The 19702-nt window shown below is 38.7% G+C and overlaps 1 protein-coding gene across 3 annotated transcripts in view; it reads right to left on the minus strand.

Moving 5' to 3' along the window:
* Positions 1–2878: 2878 nt before the first annotated feature.
* The window catches only part of axin1 (axin 1), a 46957-nt gene continuing 30133 nt past the window's right edge, over positions 2879–19702 (minus strand). For 2 of the 3 annotated variants that reach the window (XM_079824412.1, XM_079824413.1), the window contains exons 4-10: positions 18953–19049; positions 14366–14503; positions 11513–12054; positions 10712–10882; positions 10331–10579; positions 7705–7854; positions 2879–5028 (exon numbers count right to left, since the gene is read on the minus strand). In XM_079824412.1, the coding sequence (XP_079680538.1) occupies positions 4902–5028; positions 7705–7854; positions 10331–10579; positions 10712–10882; positions 11513–12054; positions 14366–14503; positions 18953–19049 (1474 nt within the window). In that variant the 3' untranslated portion in view covers positions 2879–4901. Of the gene's footprint in view, positions 5029–7704; positions 7855–8434; positions 8543–10330; positions 10580–10711; positions 10883–11512; positions 12055–14365; positions 14504–18952; positions 19050–19702 lie in introns of all 3 variants that reach the window. The other variant, XM_079824411.1, reaches the window with a different exon arrangement.

A 19702-nucleotide genomic window follows, 5' to 3' on the forward strand; every position in this document is an offset into this window, starting at 1 on the left:
AGTCTTTTTGTTTTTATTTGGTCATTAGGCTTGGGTTAGACTCTGCGGCAGAACACCCTAATGATCTTTCCTTTTCAATTAAGTAGCTCAGTTTTCGTAACCTGAGCTCAGCGCAATGTTCCAGAGTTAATTGCAAGTCCAATACTGGAGAGTGACCTTAATCAACCGGCATCCTCAAGGTACGGAAAAAAACATGAAACTGATCAGCCTCTCCAAGAAGCAAAGACCTGAACATATGTCAGGGAACAGGCTCAATCATTTCCAAGACATGTGCCTTTGTTCCTCTTCGACAGAAGCAGCAACCAATCAAATCATTTTTCTTATGCTATATCTAACATGCTCAAGTTAAAGAGTCCATTTTGTGCCGTTTTGTGGCTTTTTCCCCAGGGACCTCTTTAAAAACCCATTAGGTCTCAGAAGTGCCGTCTACAAAAGAAAACCTCCTACCAAAGCACTCAGAGCCCCTACGGCGCCTGGTCCTACTGGATGTCCACAAAGATCCTGTTCCTACTGCTTTATTCACATACATCGTATTACAAAGGCAGAAAGGGTGGTTTTGTTTAAAGTCACCATGAAATCAAAATGGACAATTCTGTTTTTTTGTTTGTCCATGCACATCATTTGTGTAATTCATCTTTTATCAAAACGTCCCCTCCCTCTTGCAGTCACATCACGTCTCTTCTCTGCTCTGATGATGTTTACTGGCGCGAGGGCGGGACAACCTGTCTCTCACATGAAATCGACCAATAGCAAACCACAGCCATCCAATCAATTTCCGGTGGACAAAATCAAGTCCCGCCCTACATTTTTACGTATATACGTCACAATAGGGAAGAAAAGACTATCAGAACTTCCATTTCGAACTGAATTTAAAGTACACAAAGTTAACATTAAAACACGTATTTCTATAAATTGTCTTTAAATGTTTAATATGCATTAAATGTGGATTTTTTTCTGATGAATTTGCGGGGAGCTGGTCTGGTCTTGACTCCGTCTCGCCCTGTCTTGGTTCAGGTGGTCTTGACTGAAGAAGTTAGGTCAGAACAGATAGATGTTCTGGGTTTTCCCTAAAGTGTTGCTAATCCGTTGCCATGTGGTTGCTGAGATATTCTGGCTGTGGTTGCAAGGCTGTTGCTATGCAGTTGCTGGGGGTGACCTTCAGTAGGCTAATATCCACATACAGATATTTCCTGTTAACTTGTTCCCTGAAATTAAGGGGACATTTTTCAGCATTTATATATTAGGGGGCAGGGAAAAGCAGAAACAAGCGATATCATATGTAAGCAGATGCATATAGAATAACGCAATCATCAACATTAAAGGGCATATTGCAGTCAATGTAAAGAAAAATAATGTAGGAACTAGATTTTAATGTAGGAACTAGAGCCTGACAAACAACTCCATCTCATGACGTAATATGACGCGATGTTAATAAACAAAACAAAAAAATTGCTTTTTACAAACGGCCAGTTTATCTACTTAATTTGTGAAAATGTGTCTTTTTAAAACATTTTAAATCCTGCATTACCTTTTCATATATTTTCATACAAGGTTATATATTCATTTTGATGTTTATTTTAACCTGCAATATGCCCTTTAAACCGTATGTAAATGAAAGATGCCTAATGTTACTGAATGAAATGTCGACCCAGGACGAAAGGACTGTGCAATCTTGATGGACTCGATCTACTCCATCTATGTTTGGACCATTTTCTCATTCTTCAAGTTTAAAGAATGCATTAAGCTAGAATAAACTTGTTTTTGTTTTTTTGTTTTTTAAAGCAGAGACTGTTCTTTCTTTTAATATATCATGTTCAGATATTCATACAAGAAAATATTCTGGGGGCCATGAACATTTTGCACAAATGATTTTTTAAAAATGCTGGCGGTGGATGGCAACTTTTTTCAAACACGCTGGAAGGGAAAGAGTTAAGAACTCAAACATCGTTTGCAAAAGTCTGCGCTTTAATATTTCGCCATTCCTTTCAAACATTAGAACATTCAGAAGTTTAAACTTCCACTGAAACTTGTGATGTCCAAGTGGCCTACATATTAATAGGCTACTTGTCTTTTTAGTAATGATAGACCGGCAAGCTCAATGACAAACTTGTGTAAAATGTGTGATTATACAGTGTCTTGACTTGGTGCCCTGGGCATTGACGTTTTATTTTAATAATTTTTAAACATGATTTCTTTGAGGCAATGGTGTTTTGCATATTCATTAACTAGAAAGGCCATAAAGCCACAAGAACTTTACGCACGGATGCTTACGCCCTTCATGTCAATTTTTTGAGCAAAACTGCCAGACAGAATATTTTCTGGCTTCCGCTTCGCTCTTTAGCGCGTGTTAACAGGCTATCATTTTCTGTGAGGGTAGCCTATAACGCCATCTCTGGGTCGGTTTTAAATCAAGTCTCAGAGTTGTCACCATCTCTGAAAATCAGACCGATTTTGCAGTCAGAACTGACACACACAACACATGGCTTTTTTTCCTCAGTTTGGCAAAATCAGACCGTTATATGCATGCCGGTGAATCGGGGGTAAGAGTCTTGAACACTTATTTTATTCATTCACTTGGTCAATTTTATTTTCATCCCAAAAAATTCTGTTTTCCAGATTTATGTTTTTAATAGTTTCTTTTATATGATGTCATAATTCAGTGTTTATGTGGCACCTTCGCCATCGGCTGCCTGAGATATTGGCAAAGCTCATGAAACTGTTGCTAGGAAACAAGAGCGCCATCATCTGTTTAAACTTCAAATTATTGGAGAAAGTGTCAAAATAAGCATGGAGAAAACAACCCAAATGAAACAACAAAACACATATTAATAATTTATATATAAATTCATACAAAAGAGAACTACACATTTCTTTTATTACGTATCTTTATTGTCCAAAGTACCATAAAATGATAACTGTACAACTCGGCACACTTAAGCAGAACCAGGGCACTAAATATCCAAATTGGGTTGCTGGTTGTAGTTGAAGACACATTAAAAAAAAAAAAAATGTACATATTTACATAGAAAGACTTAAAGTGTGTTGATGCTCTTCGCATAGGAAACGAACAAAAAAAACAAAGTTCTTAAGAAACTTAAAAACATAATGCAAGTCCCTGGTACTGGACACATGGAGTGAGGAGAGCAGACAGTGGGAGATGAGAATGGTCAGAAAGGCACTCTGTGATGTCTATGTACAGGTCATCCATCATTCAGTGAGAGGAGCTCACATCCAGGCTATTCACAGTAGTTAACTCTTTACATCCCAGTTGATAATTACACCGTAATTAAAATGAGTCAAAACAAACATGAGAAATGTTCCATATTTTGAATCAAGTACCCATATTGTTCAAGTTGATGGAGGACCGAAATAATTCTAATCGAATGAAGGCAAAAAACATGATAAAACATTGACAACTTAAATCAAACTACACTGGGAATTTCAAATTTAAAAACTCGCATTAAGATGGGATGCCAGAACAACAAAGAGCATTCTAACGTTACAGCACCACGCCTGGCTCTGTTTCGCCAGGCCTTCCCTAGCGGTTAGTACACTTCTCAGCGTTTCGTTACAGCCTGAAAACTCTATGGAGGAGCTTTATTTTTGTTGCTGAAAAAAAACAACGCAAACGGATTTTAACCGGCTCCCGTGATAGATTGTTCTCTTTGGTGTTTCGTGATCTCGACAAGGCAGACCACGTTGGGCTAAAACTAATTCTCGCTAGGCACCACATTTAGCCGTGTTAAACTGAAAAGGCTACAATTCTTTATTTGTTTCTTGTTCTGTAATACATTAAGGTAAGTGTAAACATGATTATTATGTTGTCCAATGGCACTCGGTAGACGATGGACCCCAGGACAACCAGAACTTCGTGCCCTCTTCCACAAGTCTCACATTCTCCTGCTCATAAACAGGCGTCAGATCCGCTGTGGATTTTGGATATCAACTCACAAATCTTGAGATAATTGTTTTGTAATGTCGGGACATTCATCCTTTGCCCTCATATCTTGCTGTGTGTGTGTGAAGAGGGGAGAGATTAAGCATTATGCGTGTCATGACATCACCGAAAGACACGGAGCAACGCGAAGGCATCGTCGTATGGGACTTTCGCTCGAAGCGATTCTCCTTTGACATCAACGCATAATGCAGTGAAAAGTGCAGCGCCCGGCTGACGGCTCCCTCTCCGATGTGGACTGATTACAAACCGATTTTATGAGTTAAAAGCACTTGGGGTAAAGCGTGGGTTATGATTCCCGCTCCTCGAACAGCCTCCGTAACCGCAGCTTCGTGAAAACTACCATCATCGTTTCGGGTCAGGTTGATATGGGTTAAACCGATTTCTCTTTTTTTTCCTTTTTTTAAATATTTAAATAGATATAAAACTTTCTCTTTTTCCTTTTAAACAGACAGTCTGTACATATCTGGTACCAGTACATATAAAATTACAAGAGTTGTTAAATTAGAAAGGATATGTTCCTTCTGATACGTCATATCAAAAATATGCAGCTTTAGTAAACATATTCTCATAGTACTTTTTTCTAGGCTAACTTTACATTGCTACATTACATTTTTCAGAGTTAGAAATATAGCAAAAGTGAGAGAACGCTGCCTCGCGCTTCCGTCTCTGTGAGTCCGAGGGCTCTCCGTGCACAATGCAGTGATCTTGAGCACTGAGCAGCTGTTTGACTCGACTTTAAAAGCCGTTGTGCAGAGGTAGAAGCCTCGGAGTAAATAGTGTACTTTCCACAGCAACCTTCCCTGTTCTGCACCTCTCGCTCTCCCGCACGTCCACGTACGCTGTACCAATCTCAGCACCTGCTCGCTGCTCCCTCTAGTTCTCCACATGCTGCCGCTCCTATGCAGCCCGATTCCCTCTCTTCCCGTCTCCTTTCCTCCTGGTCTCAGTCGATCTTCTCGACTTTCCCGATGATCTTCTCCTCGAAGATGGGCAGGATGGCGTCGTCTTCCCGTACCTCCTCAAACACCACTCCGCAGTCGAACTCGTCGCTCACTTTCTTGAAATAATACCTGAGGTGTGATGAGGGAGAGGGATCGTGAAGACCATATATGTCAGTCAAGTAATTATGTTTAATTGACAAAGTATGAATTTTTTCTTTTTTTTAAATAATTAAATAGCATTATACAGTAGCAGCCTAAAGTGATATCCAGAGGAGATATGGTTTATGGCCCTACAAGTTCGATTAAACCATCAAAATTAGGAAAATATTTTATATAAGAGGAAGAACAAAACACTAAACTTTGTTACAGTATTTATCTGAAAATTATCTAGCAAAAAAAAAAAAGACAAAAAGGCAAACTACAGCTACAGGTTTTATTTTACTATACAATTTTTTTTTTTTAAATAATCATTTGTTACATTTATATAGCGCTTTTCATAGAAGGGGGGGAATCTCCTCAACCACCACCAATGGACAGCATCCACCTGATAACCAACAAAATATTAAAAACAGATTATGTTGTAGTCAATGTAGGCTTTTCCTGTGAGCTTTTTGTTTTTCTATGCATTTTTTCGGAAATCCCAGGATGTCCTTCGATAAAGAGTAGGGTCAAATTTGCCATGATGCGACGGCAGCCATATTGTGCCAGAACACTCACCACACACCAGCTTATTGGTGGAGAGGAGAGAGTTATGAAGCCAATCATTATATCTGGGGATTAGGCCATGATGGACAGAGGCCAATTGGCTAATTTGGCCAGGATGCCGGGGTTACACCCCTACTCTTTATCGAAGGACATCCTGGGATTTCCAAAAAAACGGGCTGAAAAAATGCATAGAAAAACAAAAAGCTCACAGGAAAAGCCAACATTGACTACAACATAATCTGTTATTAATATTTTGTTGGTTATCTGGTTTTTGCTTGCGTTCATAATTTCTTTGCATGACAGCCTGTCCACAAATTATGTCTGCACAATTTGCCATGTTTCATTGCGTTCTCAAAAATAAAACAATTGACTCAAAGCACAACAACACAGTTTTAAAGGGATAGTTCACCCTGAAATGAAAATAGTCATCTTTTACTCACCCTGCTGTTGTTCCAATGCCCTAAGTCATTCTATCTTTCTCGGACCTCAAAAGAAGAAATTTTGAAAAACGTCCTGTACACGCTCCTCCATATAATGGCAGTGAAGAGCGACCAGGCTTAAACTTTACAAAAAGGATACAGAAGTATCACGCAATGATACAGCGCCATATATGGAAAGTGTTCATGAGGCAGTCTGTAAGGTTTTGCGAGAAAAGAAACCGTATTATTCAGTCAAAATACTGAGCTTGGCCGTTACTCTATGCACGTTCCTGTGAGTGCGTGAGCCGTCAGCAGCCGTTCACTCTTACTATAACTCATACTGTTGTCATGGTACCAGGATAAACACACGCACACCATTTTGAGAAATCAGGCTCAATAGAAACAAACGTGACTTGTCTATTCAAGAAGTTAAATTATAAGAAATAATACTAATAATAAGGTAAACGTCCTGAAGTGTAGGTTGTGTTTCGGTTGTCATGACAACATTGCGAGTAAGAGTGAGCGGCTGCTGACGGCTCATGCACTCACAGGAACGCACACAGGGTAAAGGCCGAGTTCAGTATTTTGGCTGAATAATACGGTTTCTTTCTCACAAAACCTTACAGTGTGCCTCCTGAACACTTTCCATATATGGCACGCATCTCACTGTATCATTGTGTGATACTTTTGTATAATTTTTGGCAATGTTTTAGCCTGGTTGCTATCCACTGCCATTATAGGAAGTAGCGTGTGTAGGACGTTTTTCAAAATGTCTCCTTTTAAGGTCCGAAAAGATAGAAGGACATAGGGCATTGGAACAACAGCAGGGTGAGTAAAAGATGACTATTTTCATTTCAGGGTGAACTATCCATTTAATAATACTTTGTATAAATGGTGAAAATGTCATTTTTTTCTAGTGACATCACTTTTTCTGGCCACTACTGTATAACCAATTGATACTTGTAATAAGTTTAAAGAAATACTTCAGTCAAAAATTAAAAACCTGTCATGACTTACTCACCCTCATCCAGTTTTCTATTTGAAAATATTTTAAAATGTAATTTATTCCTGTGATTAAAAGCTGAATTTCCAGCCTCATTACTCCAGTCTTCAGTGTCACATGATCCTTAAAATATGCTTTAAAATGATATAAATCATTCTAATATGCAGATGTGCTGCTTAAGAAACATTATTATTATAGTCATCAATGTTAAGACGGTTGTGCTGCTTAATATTTATGTAGAAAATTGTGAACATGACAATAAAAAGTTCAAAAGAACAGCATTTATTTGAAAAATCTTTTGTAATATTAGAAATGTCTTTACGGTCACTTTTAAATAATGTGATGCATTACTGCTGAATAAACGTATTAATTTCATTATTAATTTCTTTAAAAAACTAAAAAAACAATATGCAGGATGTATGAAACGGTTATATGACACTTTTATACTGATATTGCATCCTTTTTGAAAGCTTGAAAGCTTCAGTTCCATGAGTGACCAGCAGTCTTACAAATGTCTATTTTTGTATTTCACAGACGCAAGTAAGTTTGGAATGACATGAGAGTGAGTAAATGACAGAATCTTCATTTTTGGGTGAACTCTTGATCATCTAAACTAAACACTACAGATGGTCCCCAAAAAACTACTGATGCTAAGAACAAAAGGTGCAGAAGGTTTACCTGTAGCTCCCTTTCTTGGTAAGCAGCTCCTTGAACTGCCCCAGTGTGACGATCCTCCCTTTGACGGACGTCCTGTACGGGATGGGCTCTCCACAGAAGTAATAGGCCACGGTGATGTTCTCACAGGGCTGCTTCTTCATATTCTTATGCCTGCAAATGAACCGAAAGGCACTTGAAAAACAAACCAAAGCATTCATTCCAGAATAAGATGGCATATAATGGTGCGCTTTGCTTTTCTAGCAAGCAAAATGAGAATTATGATGTCCCGAAAGGATGTCTGGAGCAGAGCCGTATTTGAAAGCCCTTGCACTGGGTTTGAAGTGGACACGAGTGCTGGTGGGCAGCAGAGGCTTGGTTTACTGTTGCCAAGTAAAATGAATTCCAGATGTCTGACAAATGTTCCTCAGAAGACGAAAAAAAAAGCTTTGGCACTGTTGTGCCGCTTTCATCTCATCCACACCAAAGCTTTGATGTCACTAAACTGCATATCTGCATTAGCTCTCCTCCAGCTGATCAGTGGTTAATACACCAGAACACACTGCAACCAGATCTGTGAGGAACTACATGCTAAGACCGGTCAGTCTAAATTATACTCTTAAAAGCTACACACAGAAGCATTAGTGATTTACATGAAGGCACAGCCCTGACAAACACATGCAAATGCATGTTTCGGTAGCATGGGATGGTGAAAGGAAGTGCTACGCTCTATGAAGAAGTATTGGGAACATACTCGGACTCGGAGAGTTCCGTGTCGGAGACGGCGGGCACCACACTGAGCGTGGGAAACAGAGCGGGCCTGACAGCGGTGCGACCCCTCTGGATCACCTCCATCACATACCTGAGGAACAACCCCGAGTTAGACACACCGGCTGCGTTCGCAGGCTCACATAGCCTCATTACACGCATGCACCTCAGCCAGCCACAATGTGTGTGGGAACATGTTGACTAGAAGGAGGGTGGGGAAGAGGACGCAGCCTTGCATTGAGCATTATGGGTAATAGATGGGTCACCAACAAACATCCAATAGAAAGAAAAATTAAGCAATGTGCTTAAAAATAATCTTTGGTTTCATATGGATTTAAAAAAATTTAAGTTAATTTAATGACAAAATGTTAAATGGTGGAACCAGCAACATTTTCTTTACACCTCCAATACACGCAAGTCTTGCTTAATCATTATTTTCAATAAAACGTTAGAAAAGTAGAAAGTACGCAAGGAGTTACATCACATGACCGGACTGGGCGAAACTTGCCTTGTCATAAAAAGGTCAAATTATTTGACATTTTAAGAGACTTGTAGACCTGGACACAGTCAATGGGATCTAAATGGGTCCTTTCTTGTTTTCCCCTGCTCGTTTCAGCACATTGGTCTAACTGCAAGTTTGATTTCTTGTTCAAATTTTTATAATATTTGAATAGATCGAAAATTATTTAAACTGAACAAATTCTAAATACTATTATTAATTATACAACCATTACTACCTTCTACTACTAAAAATAACAATAATAACAAAGACCTTGCCAAACTACTTAAAGGATTAGTTCACTTTTAAATAAACTTTTGCTGATAATTTACTCACCCCCATGTCATCCAAGATGTCCACGTCTTTCTTTCTGCAGTCGAAAAGAAATTAAGGTTTTTGATGAAAACATTCCAGGATATTTCTCGATATAATGGACTGCAATGGGCTCCAAACGGTTCAAGGTCCAAATGACAGTTTCAGTACAGCTTCAAAGGGCTTTAAACGATACCAAACGATACCTAACAATGAATCAGGGTCTTATCTAGCGAAACGATCAGTTTCTGCGAGAAACCGAGCAGTATTTATGCTATTATTTTACCTCTTATCAGATGAACGTGATCATCTCTGAGCTCCGCCATAACTTCCGCTAAGTGAGGTCAAAATACGTGCGTGGTCATAGATGTATAAGTAGATGCCTCATTAGCGCCTGTCGAATGAGGCATCTACGATCGATATATCTATGACCACGCTCGTATTTTGACCTCACTTAGCGGAAGTTATGGCGGAGCTCAGAGATGATCACGTTTGTCTGATAAGAGGTAAAATAATAGCATAAATACTGCTCGGTTTCTCGCAGAAACTGATCGTTTCGCTAGATAAAGACCCTTATTCATCGTCTGGTATCATTTAAAGCCCTTTGAAGCTGTACTGAAACTGTCATTTGGACCTTGAACCGTTTGGAGCCCATTGAAGTCCATTATATGTAGAAAAATCCTGGAATGATTTCATCCAAAACCTTAATTTCTCTTCGACTGAAGAAAGAAAGACATGGACATCTTGGATGACACGGGGGTGAGTAAATGATCAGCAAAAGTTTATTTAAAAGTGAACTAATCCTTTAAGGCTTTTCTTTTCTAGAAGTTCATTCTCTTAAGATGTTTTTACCCTACATTATGATATTAGGAAAGTTTCAACCCTGATATTTTTTGATGTTATGCTCCGCCCCAAAAATGTATTTAAATTCAGAAATCTCAAAGTTTTAAGTGATTTTTGAATAAATTATTCAGACCACAGACTGAGGATCACTGAGACGAAGGCAAATTGCATGTGATTATCATCATGTAATAACAAATCAGGCCACTTTCTGCGGGCACGTCCTCTCACCTCTGCTTGGCCTGCAGCGTTCCAGACTTCCTCCTCTCTTCCTCAAGCCGCCTGCGTGCCTCTTCCAGCTGTGTGAGGGGGTTGGGGGCTGGGTTGGGGGGCATGGTTGGGTCCTGGATGAAGGGATGCGAGGGCTGCACATTGTTGCGGAGCTGAGCGGTCACCCAAGGGTGCACAGCCCCCGGCCGCTCCACCGAACTGGGCCTCGACACCTCGTGACTCTGAGCTTTCTTGGAGCCGGAGATGCTTCTAAAGAATAAGCAAGACCAAAAGAGCCTTTACAAGATTCATTTTGAACTATTTGAATATCTGGCCAGACGTCTTCATTATTGATTAACGTCTTGCATCCTCTAGATTATTACAATAAGAAAGGCTTCTCACCCGTAAGGGCTCCTCTTATACCGTCCAGCTTCCTTCTCACCCTCCATCATCCACTGCAGTATCTTCTGGTTCCTCTCCATATCATCAAGGGGCAAGGGTTCTCGCGTCTCAAAGTTTCGACCCTCTTCTCCTTTTCTGACCGGCCGTTTTGACAGCGTGCTGCCTTTACTGCTACAGTAAAACACAAGAACTTCAAAATCACTGAAGCTGTTGAGATAAATGGCTTCACTAAACATTTCCAATATACACCATAGTTCAAAAGTTTGGAGGGTTTTTTGGGTGGAAATAAATTAATCCTTGCTGAATAAAAGTAAAGACATTTATAATGTTACAAAATATTTATATTAAAAAAAAAAAGTTATTCTGAACTTCCTATTCATCAAAGAATCCTGAAAAAAAGTATCATGGTTTCTAAGAAAAGCACACCTGTTTTCAACATTAATAATAATCAAAAATATTTCTTGATCATTAAATCATCATATTAGAATGATTTCTAAAGGATCATGTGACACTGAAATAATGATGCTAAAAATTAAGCTTTGCAATCACAGGACTAAATTACATTTTAAAATATATTCAAATAGAAAACAGTTATTTTAAATTGTAATTTACAATTATTGTATTTTAATATACAAGCAATATAATAATATTGCTGTTTTTGAGTGTATTTTTGATCAAGTAAATGCAGCCTTGGTGAGCAGAAGAGACTGTTCAGAAACATTAAAAAAGTCTTAACCAACACCAAACTTTTGAATGGTAGTGTGTGTGTATATATCTAACAAAAGCCATTGAGACACATACCCATAACCCATGGGGTCCATGCCGTTGGGACCGACGCTCATTCCATCTGCATAGTTGCGTGACTTGGATCCATAGTGGTGTTGCTCCATGTTCCAGGGTGAGCCCCCATGCATCTTCATGGCTTCCGCCTCCACCTGTTCTTTGGGCTTCCCACCATAGTGTGTGTGGTGAATGTGTTTGTGATGGTGCAGGTGCGCCGCCTCACCCTTCGGGGCCAGTCGAGCCTGGTGCTTGCCTTGGCTAACAGACGGCGGCATCGTGATCCCGGGAATCTTGCCCGCGGGCAGCCCGTCTGGGGAACGGGACTTTGGTGAGTGGCGGCCTGTGCCTGGAGATTGACAGCCAGGGGTTTTCATGACACGCTGCACATGCTCATCCAGGATGCTTTCGGGGTTTTCCTCATGTGCATCCCGTAGCTGCAGCCCGTTGTAGCTCATTTCAGAGTAGCGACCGCCATAATGCTGCATGTGGACCGCAGGAGGAATTCTGTGACTGGCCAGGGAGGGGGCGGTAGAGATGTCTGCATCGTCACCTTCTTCTTCCTACAGGACACAGAGATTATTCAATAATGACAAGATCTCAGACGTTTAGTATGAACTGGATCTGAAAAAATGTATAAATTAATTATATATATAGACAAGGAAATCGGCCAGGTGAGCAAGTGTATTGCGGAAAACAATAGGCTGTAGGATCACTGTGCAGTAACATGTTTGAACCAGCAGATGTCGCCCTTTCAAGCTTCTATTGATAGGCATTTGCTATGGACACATTCAAACCACACAATGACTTGAAACAGAGCTATGAGATAATACTCTTATTGCTCAAAACATGACTTTAATATATTTCTGGACAAGCACAGACCTTAGATTATACATTATTTGACATGTCTCTTTTCTTAAGATTAAATAACAGAATATTTTACTGGCTTTCTCTGATTTAGAATTTACTGGCAAATAACACTGAATCCTATTCGACTAATTCAATTTCAATCATAGTCTGGTGACTAAATTACATTTGAGACACATTCTGTATTGTTACTTTTAAACAATGAAAATGTGTAGCTTTGTCTATGAAAACAGTCACAACCGAAATGTAATTAAACTGCAATTGTGTTTCCATACAAACTCTGCAGTGTTACAGGCTAATTACTAAATATAAATATTTTATCTGAATAGTATCGAACTATTGTAGCTTCAGGTTTTCCCCCATAAAATGAATCATTTTGTTTGTGCAACTGTTTTAAGCAATACTAATTTAATAATAATTTCAAGTTTTACATTTTGATAGTTATAATGTAGCATTGCCATTGATGAACTTTGTTCAAGTGGGCTAAACTATGCACAGTTTTCTTCATGAAGTATCTTTTCTGCTACTTACTAATCAAAACTTATTTTATGAATGGATAATCAGTCCACATTACAATATTTCACTTGACACTGTTCAGGGGTAAAGGGGGTATGTTTGGGTTACAGATATGTTTTGTTTTATTTAAATTAATTTATCTATCAAGGATGCATTGTATTTAGCAAAATTGCCAGTAAAGACATTTATAATGGTTACAAGATTTATTTTTCAAATACATGCTGTTCCTTTGAAATTTCTACTCATCAAATGATCCTGAAAAAAATAAAATTGCATCACTGTTTCCATAAAAACATTAAGCAGCATTTATAATGTTGTAATATAATGTTAAATAGAAAAGTTCACAATATTACTGAATTTTCACTGTTTCACTGTATTAAATAGTGATTTTAAATAAATGCAGCCTTGGTGAGCATAATTATACAACGTTTTTTAAATCTTACTTAGTTTTGAATGGTAGCTTAAGTATTATTTTAATCTTTATTTGTTAAGTACATTTTATGTTTATTTCCAACAAATTTCCTTCTCCATCAAATGCGCCTTTTCATTTGGTTGTCTCCTCATTTTCATAATGGAGAAGGTCAATAAAACCAAAGCCATAGCAATGCTTTGATTCTCTCTCCAGGTAGTGAAGTCCAAGGAGATAAGGAATTCTGAGGATTTGGCTTGTGCGCATTTCTTTTTTTTTACTAAACAGCTGTGCAGGTCAGCGCTCTGGATGATCTTTGACAGATCATGCCAAAAAAAAGGAGACAACACAAATGCAACCGCAATGCGGAGATCATTCCAATTTCCACTGCACCGATTCAACCTCTAAAAACGGAACAATCTGAAAATGACTGCATAACACCCCAGAATTATGATTTCAGGGTTTATTCAAAATTGTCAAGGCTCAGTTGCTGGCAAAAACATGTTTAACTGTCAGAGTCAGTCCTGCTCAGTGGACCAAATAGAGAAAGTGCTGCATTATAGAAGACAGCCGCTCAGCTGATAGATAAAGAAAACCTAAAACAAGTTTGCTGAAAGCTGAGACACCGGTGAGAATATCAATTAAGAGACGAATGACATTCCTCCTTCGGCTCTTAATAACTCAAAGTCACTGTTCTGTGACGGAAGTTCCTCTTACAGGAGGCCAAACTACATAAATAATCTGCCTTGAGACTTAACACCTGGCTTTGAGTCGGGAAAAAGATTCCCATTTGCGGTGTGCGCAAGCATTTCTTCACGCCCCGACTGACTTCAAACAAAGTCATTACACTGAGGCAGACTAGCAAGTAGCTCAATCTCGGCAGGTGAATCACCTGACACTGAAAAGAAAGACGACAGAAATGAGCAGAGTCCCCTTGATAAGACATCGAGTCTTTAGAACACATCCGACTGTGTCACTCGTGATGAGAAGAGGCACAGGCCTCAGTGTTTGATCTATCTGCTACAGCTTGAAATACAGTAGTGACGTGACGATTCCCCGGCATGTTTGGATGCTCTACTCACCAGTCGAACCCTCTTGAGCCGCTCCTCCAGTTTTTCTTGCGCCTCACGTTCCCTCAGCACCCCCTCCAGCCTGCTGATCAGCTCCGCCGCAAACTTCTCCGGCTCAACGTGAATATCCTTTGGCATCCGGTTTGTGCGCTGATGGAAAGACAATGCGAGTCAGTACTCAAGGTCACCATTTACATCTAATGCAATGCTTTGCTGATTAAATAGGTATGTGAAGAGAAAATACATGACAGTGTAAAATACAATTTTGAAAGCAGGAGGACATTAATACAGGCTACACGTTTTTGGATAATGTGCCATTTGAGAATTAATGCACTGATTCTGTCCACACACACACACACACACACACACACACACTACAGTTCCAGTGTAAAAGCATCAGCTTAAAAGGACATGAACAAAAGGCAAAATAGTTGTTAAAAGGAAAATCGATCCACCAAACAGGTTAAACTGTTGCAGGCATGTGATCAGCTGAAGACAAAAGATAAGGAAGAGTTTGGAAGATGGGAAGACAACTGATACATGTTGAGCTCCCAAATGCATATTATATTTGTGTATGAAATTAATGTATTTAAAACATAATGTGGTTTATTTAGTAATAAAGAAGAAGAAGAAAAAAAAATCATGTTTTGATAAGTGTATTTGGTACACACAGAATAACAGGGATTACTCCTACATTTAAATGTGGTTGTTGCAGAGAAAGTAGTCAATATTAACCGATTAATGTGCAAAATCAAACCAGTGTGATTTAAATAAAGTTTATTTTCATTTTACCGAAATGTAAAATGTTGGTGTTTAGTTCAAATTCATGAAATTAATTCATTTTGGTTTCTGCCTAAAAGTTTCAATTTGGCACCTCTGTACTGAAAATCTTTTTGTGAAGTACTTGGGTAACCTTAACATACTGCATCTTGTGACCAAACTAGGCTAAATGTAACAAACACACACACAAAAAAAAACAGATAATACAGCAGAAAGGCCACAATTAATTCAGTACTATAGATAAAGGGGGGGGGGGGGGGGCTCTCTTTTTAATTTTTAATACACTAAAGTTAAAAAGTGTGGGGTGAAACTGCTGTTATGCTTACCAAGATTGCATTTATTGGATTTGAAAATTACAATAAAAGCAGTAAAATTGAGAAATATTATTCCAGTGACGGCAAAGATGAATTTTCAGCAGCCATTACTTCACCCTTCAGTTCCTTAGAAATCATTTTGAAAACAGATGTGCTGCTTTTTTGTGGCACATTAATACATTTTTCAGGATTCTTAGATGAATAGAAAGTTAAAAAGAACAGCATATGCATTCTTATGCAAATGCATTCTTATAAAATAAATATAAATAATAAAATTAATAATTAAACTTTTTTTTTTAAAGTTTAGTTTACTTTTAAAGGTAATGTACATTCATCATAGTCTATACATGCTTTGGATTCATTTGGAAACTTTCAAACTGAAAATATGATGAAAAAAAATTAAATGAAAATGAAACCCCATGGTAGAGGACGCAGTCAGAAAACATACAACTGGACGACATGAACCCAAAACTTCTAACAAGGAGCTGACTATCAGATAATGTCTCTTTATCGGAGCAGATTATGTGGCACAGGGGAAAAATGCACATAGATCTTTATTGTACCATTTTCTCTTCTAAAACCAATGAAACTCCAAACAACAGACATGCAGGAAATGTATTATTCCAGAAGTCTGGAAGGAGAAAAAGGAGGAGGAGGAGAGACACATGAAGAAATATAGTTGCAGGCAATGCCTGGACAAGGTCCAATAAAACCCTTACAGGAGCCGTTAAAATTTTGATTACAGGGCCAAATCTGATCTAAAGTCTGTTTCAGCTTTCTTTGTTCTGGCCTTCTGTTTGCTTAAGATTCATCAGTCTCCTCCGCAGCCCACACGGTTACATGCCCAGTGGAACTGCAGAATCTGTCAAGTCTTGACAAGGCGTTTTGGTTACTAACACTGCCTCCCTGCCGCAGACCACGCTTACAGAATATAAGAGAGCCTTTTAAACTTAACAGAGACAGAATAGGAAAATAGAACCGGGGTGGGGGGGTGGTGTCCAAGTGAGAGAGTGTTAAAGGTTTAGAACCATAAACAATGTGAATGTAATGTACAGCAGAAGAAAACTTGAGAAAGATGTAGCAATAAGAATTGAAAGGTCAACGGTTCAGCTAAAAATGAAAATTTTATAATCATTTACTTGCTTCATGTTGTTCTAAATCCATATAAATGTTCTTTATCACGTTGAACAAAAAAAAGCAGATGTTAGCTAAGTCGTTCACTCTGCTCTTTTTCATACAATGAATCTTAATTGAGGAACAGGCCAAAATTTGTCATTACTCAATGACATAACACATTCTACGGAGACCCTAAAGGGACATGGTTAGGCTTGCTGCGGTCGTTGGTTACATTACAGTACATCGGATTTCACTTATCACGTGAAGAGAGTAGGGTTGTAACGGTATGAGATTTGACAACCGTCTATCATGGAAATATCACGGTATAAGGCATTTAAAAAAAAAATCGAATTCTTATCATCATCAGTTAAAATTAATAGCTTGGACAAATTCTTTATTATAACAAACTTAAAACCATTTGTTTGTTTCTCGAGAACAACCATACGTCCATTTTTCTATATCAAAAGTATTCCCACACTGCAAATTTTAACTGATTTTTCGACGGGGATAGAGATTAGAGAAAAGCGATTTCAATAACCCTCATATTGATAGGGGCTCACTGATTCCCGCAAATTAAATATACATTATTATTATTCCCCAACTATGTAATTGAGAGAGAATACAAAATCATAGAAATATTTTTTTTTTCTCCCATCTCATTTTTACTTTATTTTTATGTCCATTTAGGGGCTCTGTAGAATGCGTCATTTGCTTTCCGAACATAGTTCTAACGTCGGGCACATTCTGGTTCTCAAATCTGATTGGCTGAGAGCATTTTCAAGCCATGAGATATTAGTAGAAAACATCCGCTTGCTGCTGGATCTATACTGGCAGCATTTCTCACAGAGAGCATCAATGGCAGGAGCCATAATTTTACAAGCATCCTGTTAAACAGATGCTGCGTCCCAATTCGCATACTATCCGTACTAAATAGTATTCGAAACAAGAATTAGTGTGTCCCAAATCGTAGTATGTTGAAAAGAGTATTCCAAAGATTCCCAGATGGTTTACTATTTCCGGTCAGAATCCGAAGTGCAGATCGATGCGCACTCTAACGGCTGATATTGCCCACAACCCATTGCGAGATGGACGAGGATTCGATTAGAACTACAAACGCGGATAAAAAGTGTTAAAAAACTACAAACATAACCGTCAGACTCGCGTAACCGTCAAGTGGAGAGGATTAGATAAAGTGGTTTGAGTGAGCAATTATCAGTATTTAACCTGACGAAAAGATATTTATTCAATATTATCCACATTATATTTCTCCTTCAGCAGCATTGAGAACTTTTGTAATGATACGTTTGGCCATTAACTTTGCAAACACATGAGAGGAGTCTCTGCAGTAAAGACCCACGAAAGGCAGATCAACGAGCGACTACATTTCTCTCCGATACGGTAGGAAATTAAATTGAAAGTGGGGGATTTGAACTGTGACGACGATTGACAGGGCAGTTTAAACGGTGACGGGACGCACGCAACAGAGTCCGTTAAAGATGACGAAGTAGTATGTCCCAAAGCTTGCATACTCTTCTGCTACACACTCAAAAGTATGTACTTTTTCTTCCCAAAAAGAGTACATCCTTTTAGGACGTAGTATAAGTAGGCGAATTGGGACGCAGCAATACTATTTTGTGTTCAATGCAATAAAGTAAGTCAGTCATATAGGTTTGGAACGACATGAGGGTGAATAAACGGTGACAGAACATTTTCAGGTGAACTCTCTTTAAGAAAGTTTGCACATCTGCAACTCGTACATCGTTCGATAATCAGATATCGGTGAGCATGCGGAAAAATCAGTACAGAGTTTCCAGTACGTCATGCATGGATGAGCTGAAGTGTCTTCGCTGCCTCCACAGCTTTCAGTCTCTATAGGATGAGTGAAAGGCCCCGGTGAGGGGAAGTGTATGTTTGCTCTGTTAAATTGGGCTCCATCTCAGAGGCTCCAATTATGCTGGAGCCGGTACAGTGGGAAAGCCGAGCCATCAGAGGGGGAGGCTTCACATCTGCTGGGGCAGAGCTGACGAGAGCATCAGGAACGCTTTAGACAGCACACTCGCGCTCTCTCACTCTCCATCAGCTATTCGCCGGCACATGATCAAAGCTCCCCAGCCACCACTGTGCATCTTAAGAATGCACATTCATTTTAGGGGCGATGGGAGAGACAAGGCAGGGGGAAGAAAAGAGAAAGTAAGAATGACAGGGAAAGACCAGAAGATGATGGACGGAGACAAGGCACAGAGAATAAAATAAAAAGAAGGAGTGGGGGTGAGAGAGGGAGAGATAGAGAAAGGGAGAAAGATGGAATAAAAGGTAGAGAGGCACACACACATACACACAAAGTGTTGTTAAGTCAACAAGGTGTTCTGGAAATCCAAAGCATACTTACAGGGATATGAGGTAGTGGCACTCGCCCATTAACTTTGGCACTTTCGTGTATCTCACGTCGATGCGGTTTACGATACCTATAAGGTGGGACTCCATCTCTGTAGGGAAAAACATAACAGGGTTTTAATACTTAATCGGTGTCAATATACAATCATTGTTCAGAATCTTCTCCATAACACTTTTTGATGGCCCAATGGTGGATGGAGTAAAGAAATAGTTCACTCAAGAAAACAAAAACAATGTCAGTTGTCATTTTCTCACCTGTATGACTTCCATCCATGGAAAACATGTTTAGCAGAATGTCTAAGCCAGTGTTGTTAATGTTATCCAAGCTTAAAACTATTACATATTATTTACAGTCATTTAAATAAAGCTCAAATTAAATAAATATATTAGAGGAAAAACTTTAACTTGTTACAGTTAGCAGTCAAGGAACATTTTCTTTAAAAGTTTAAGTTGAAGTACAAACTGACTAAAATAGAAGCAAATAACAAATGTATTTAAAAAAACACTTTACAATAAGGTCCCATTTTGTACAATTAGCTAATATTAGCTATCAATGTGCAATATACATGTCAGTTTTTTATTGATATTAGTTCATGTTAGATAAAAAAAAAAAAAAAAAAAAAAAATTTACTTCATGGTTAGCTCAGGCCCATTAAATATAACTTTTGATCTTAATAATGTATTAGTTAATGCTGAAATTAACATCAGCTTAGAATAATAAATGCTTTAAAAGTATTTTTCATTG

The sequence above is a fragment of the Gobio gobio genome (assembly GCF_949357685.1).
Source record: "Gobio gobio genome assembly, chromosome: 1".
In the NCBI taxonomy this organism is placed as follows: domain Eukaryota; kingdom Metazoa; phylum Chordata; class Actinopteri; order Cypriniformes; family Gobionidae; genus Gobio; species Gobio gobio.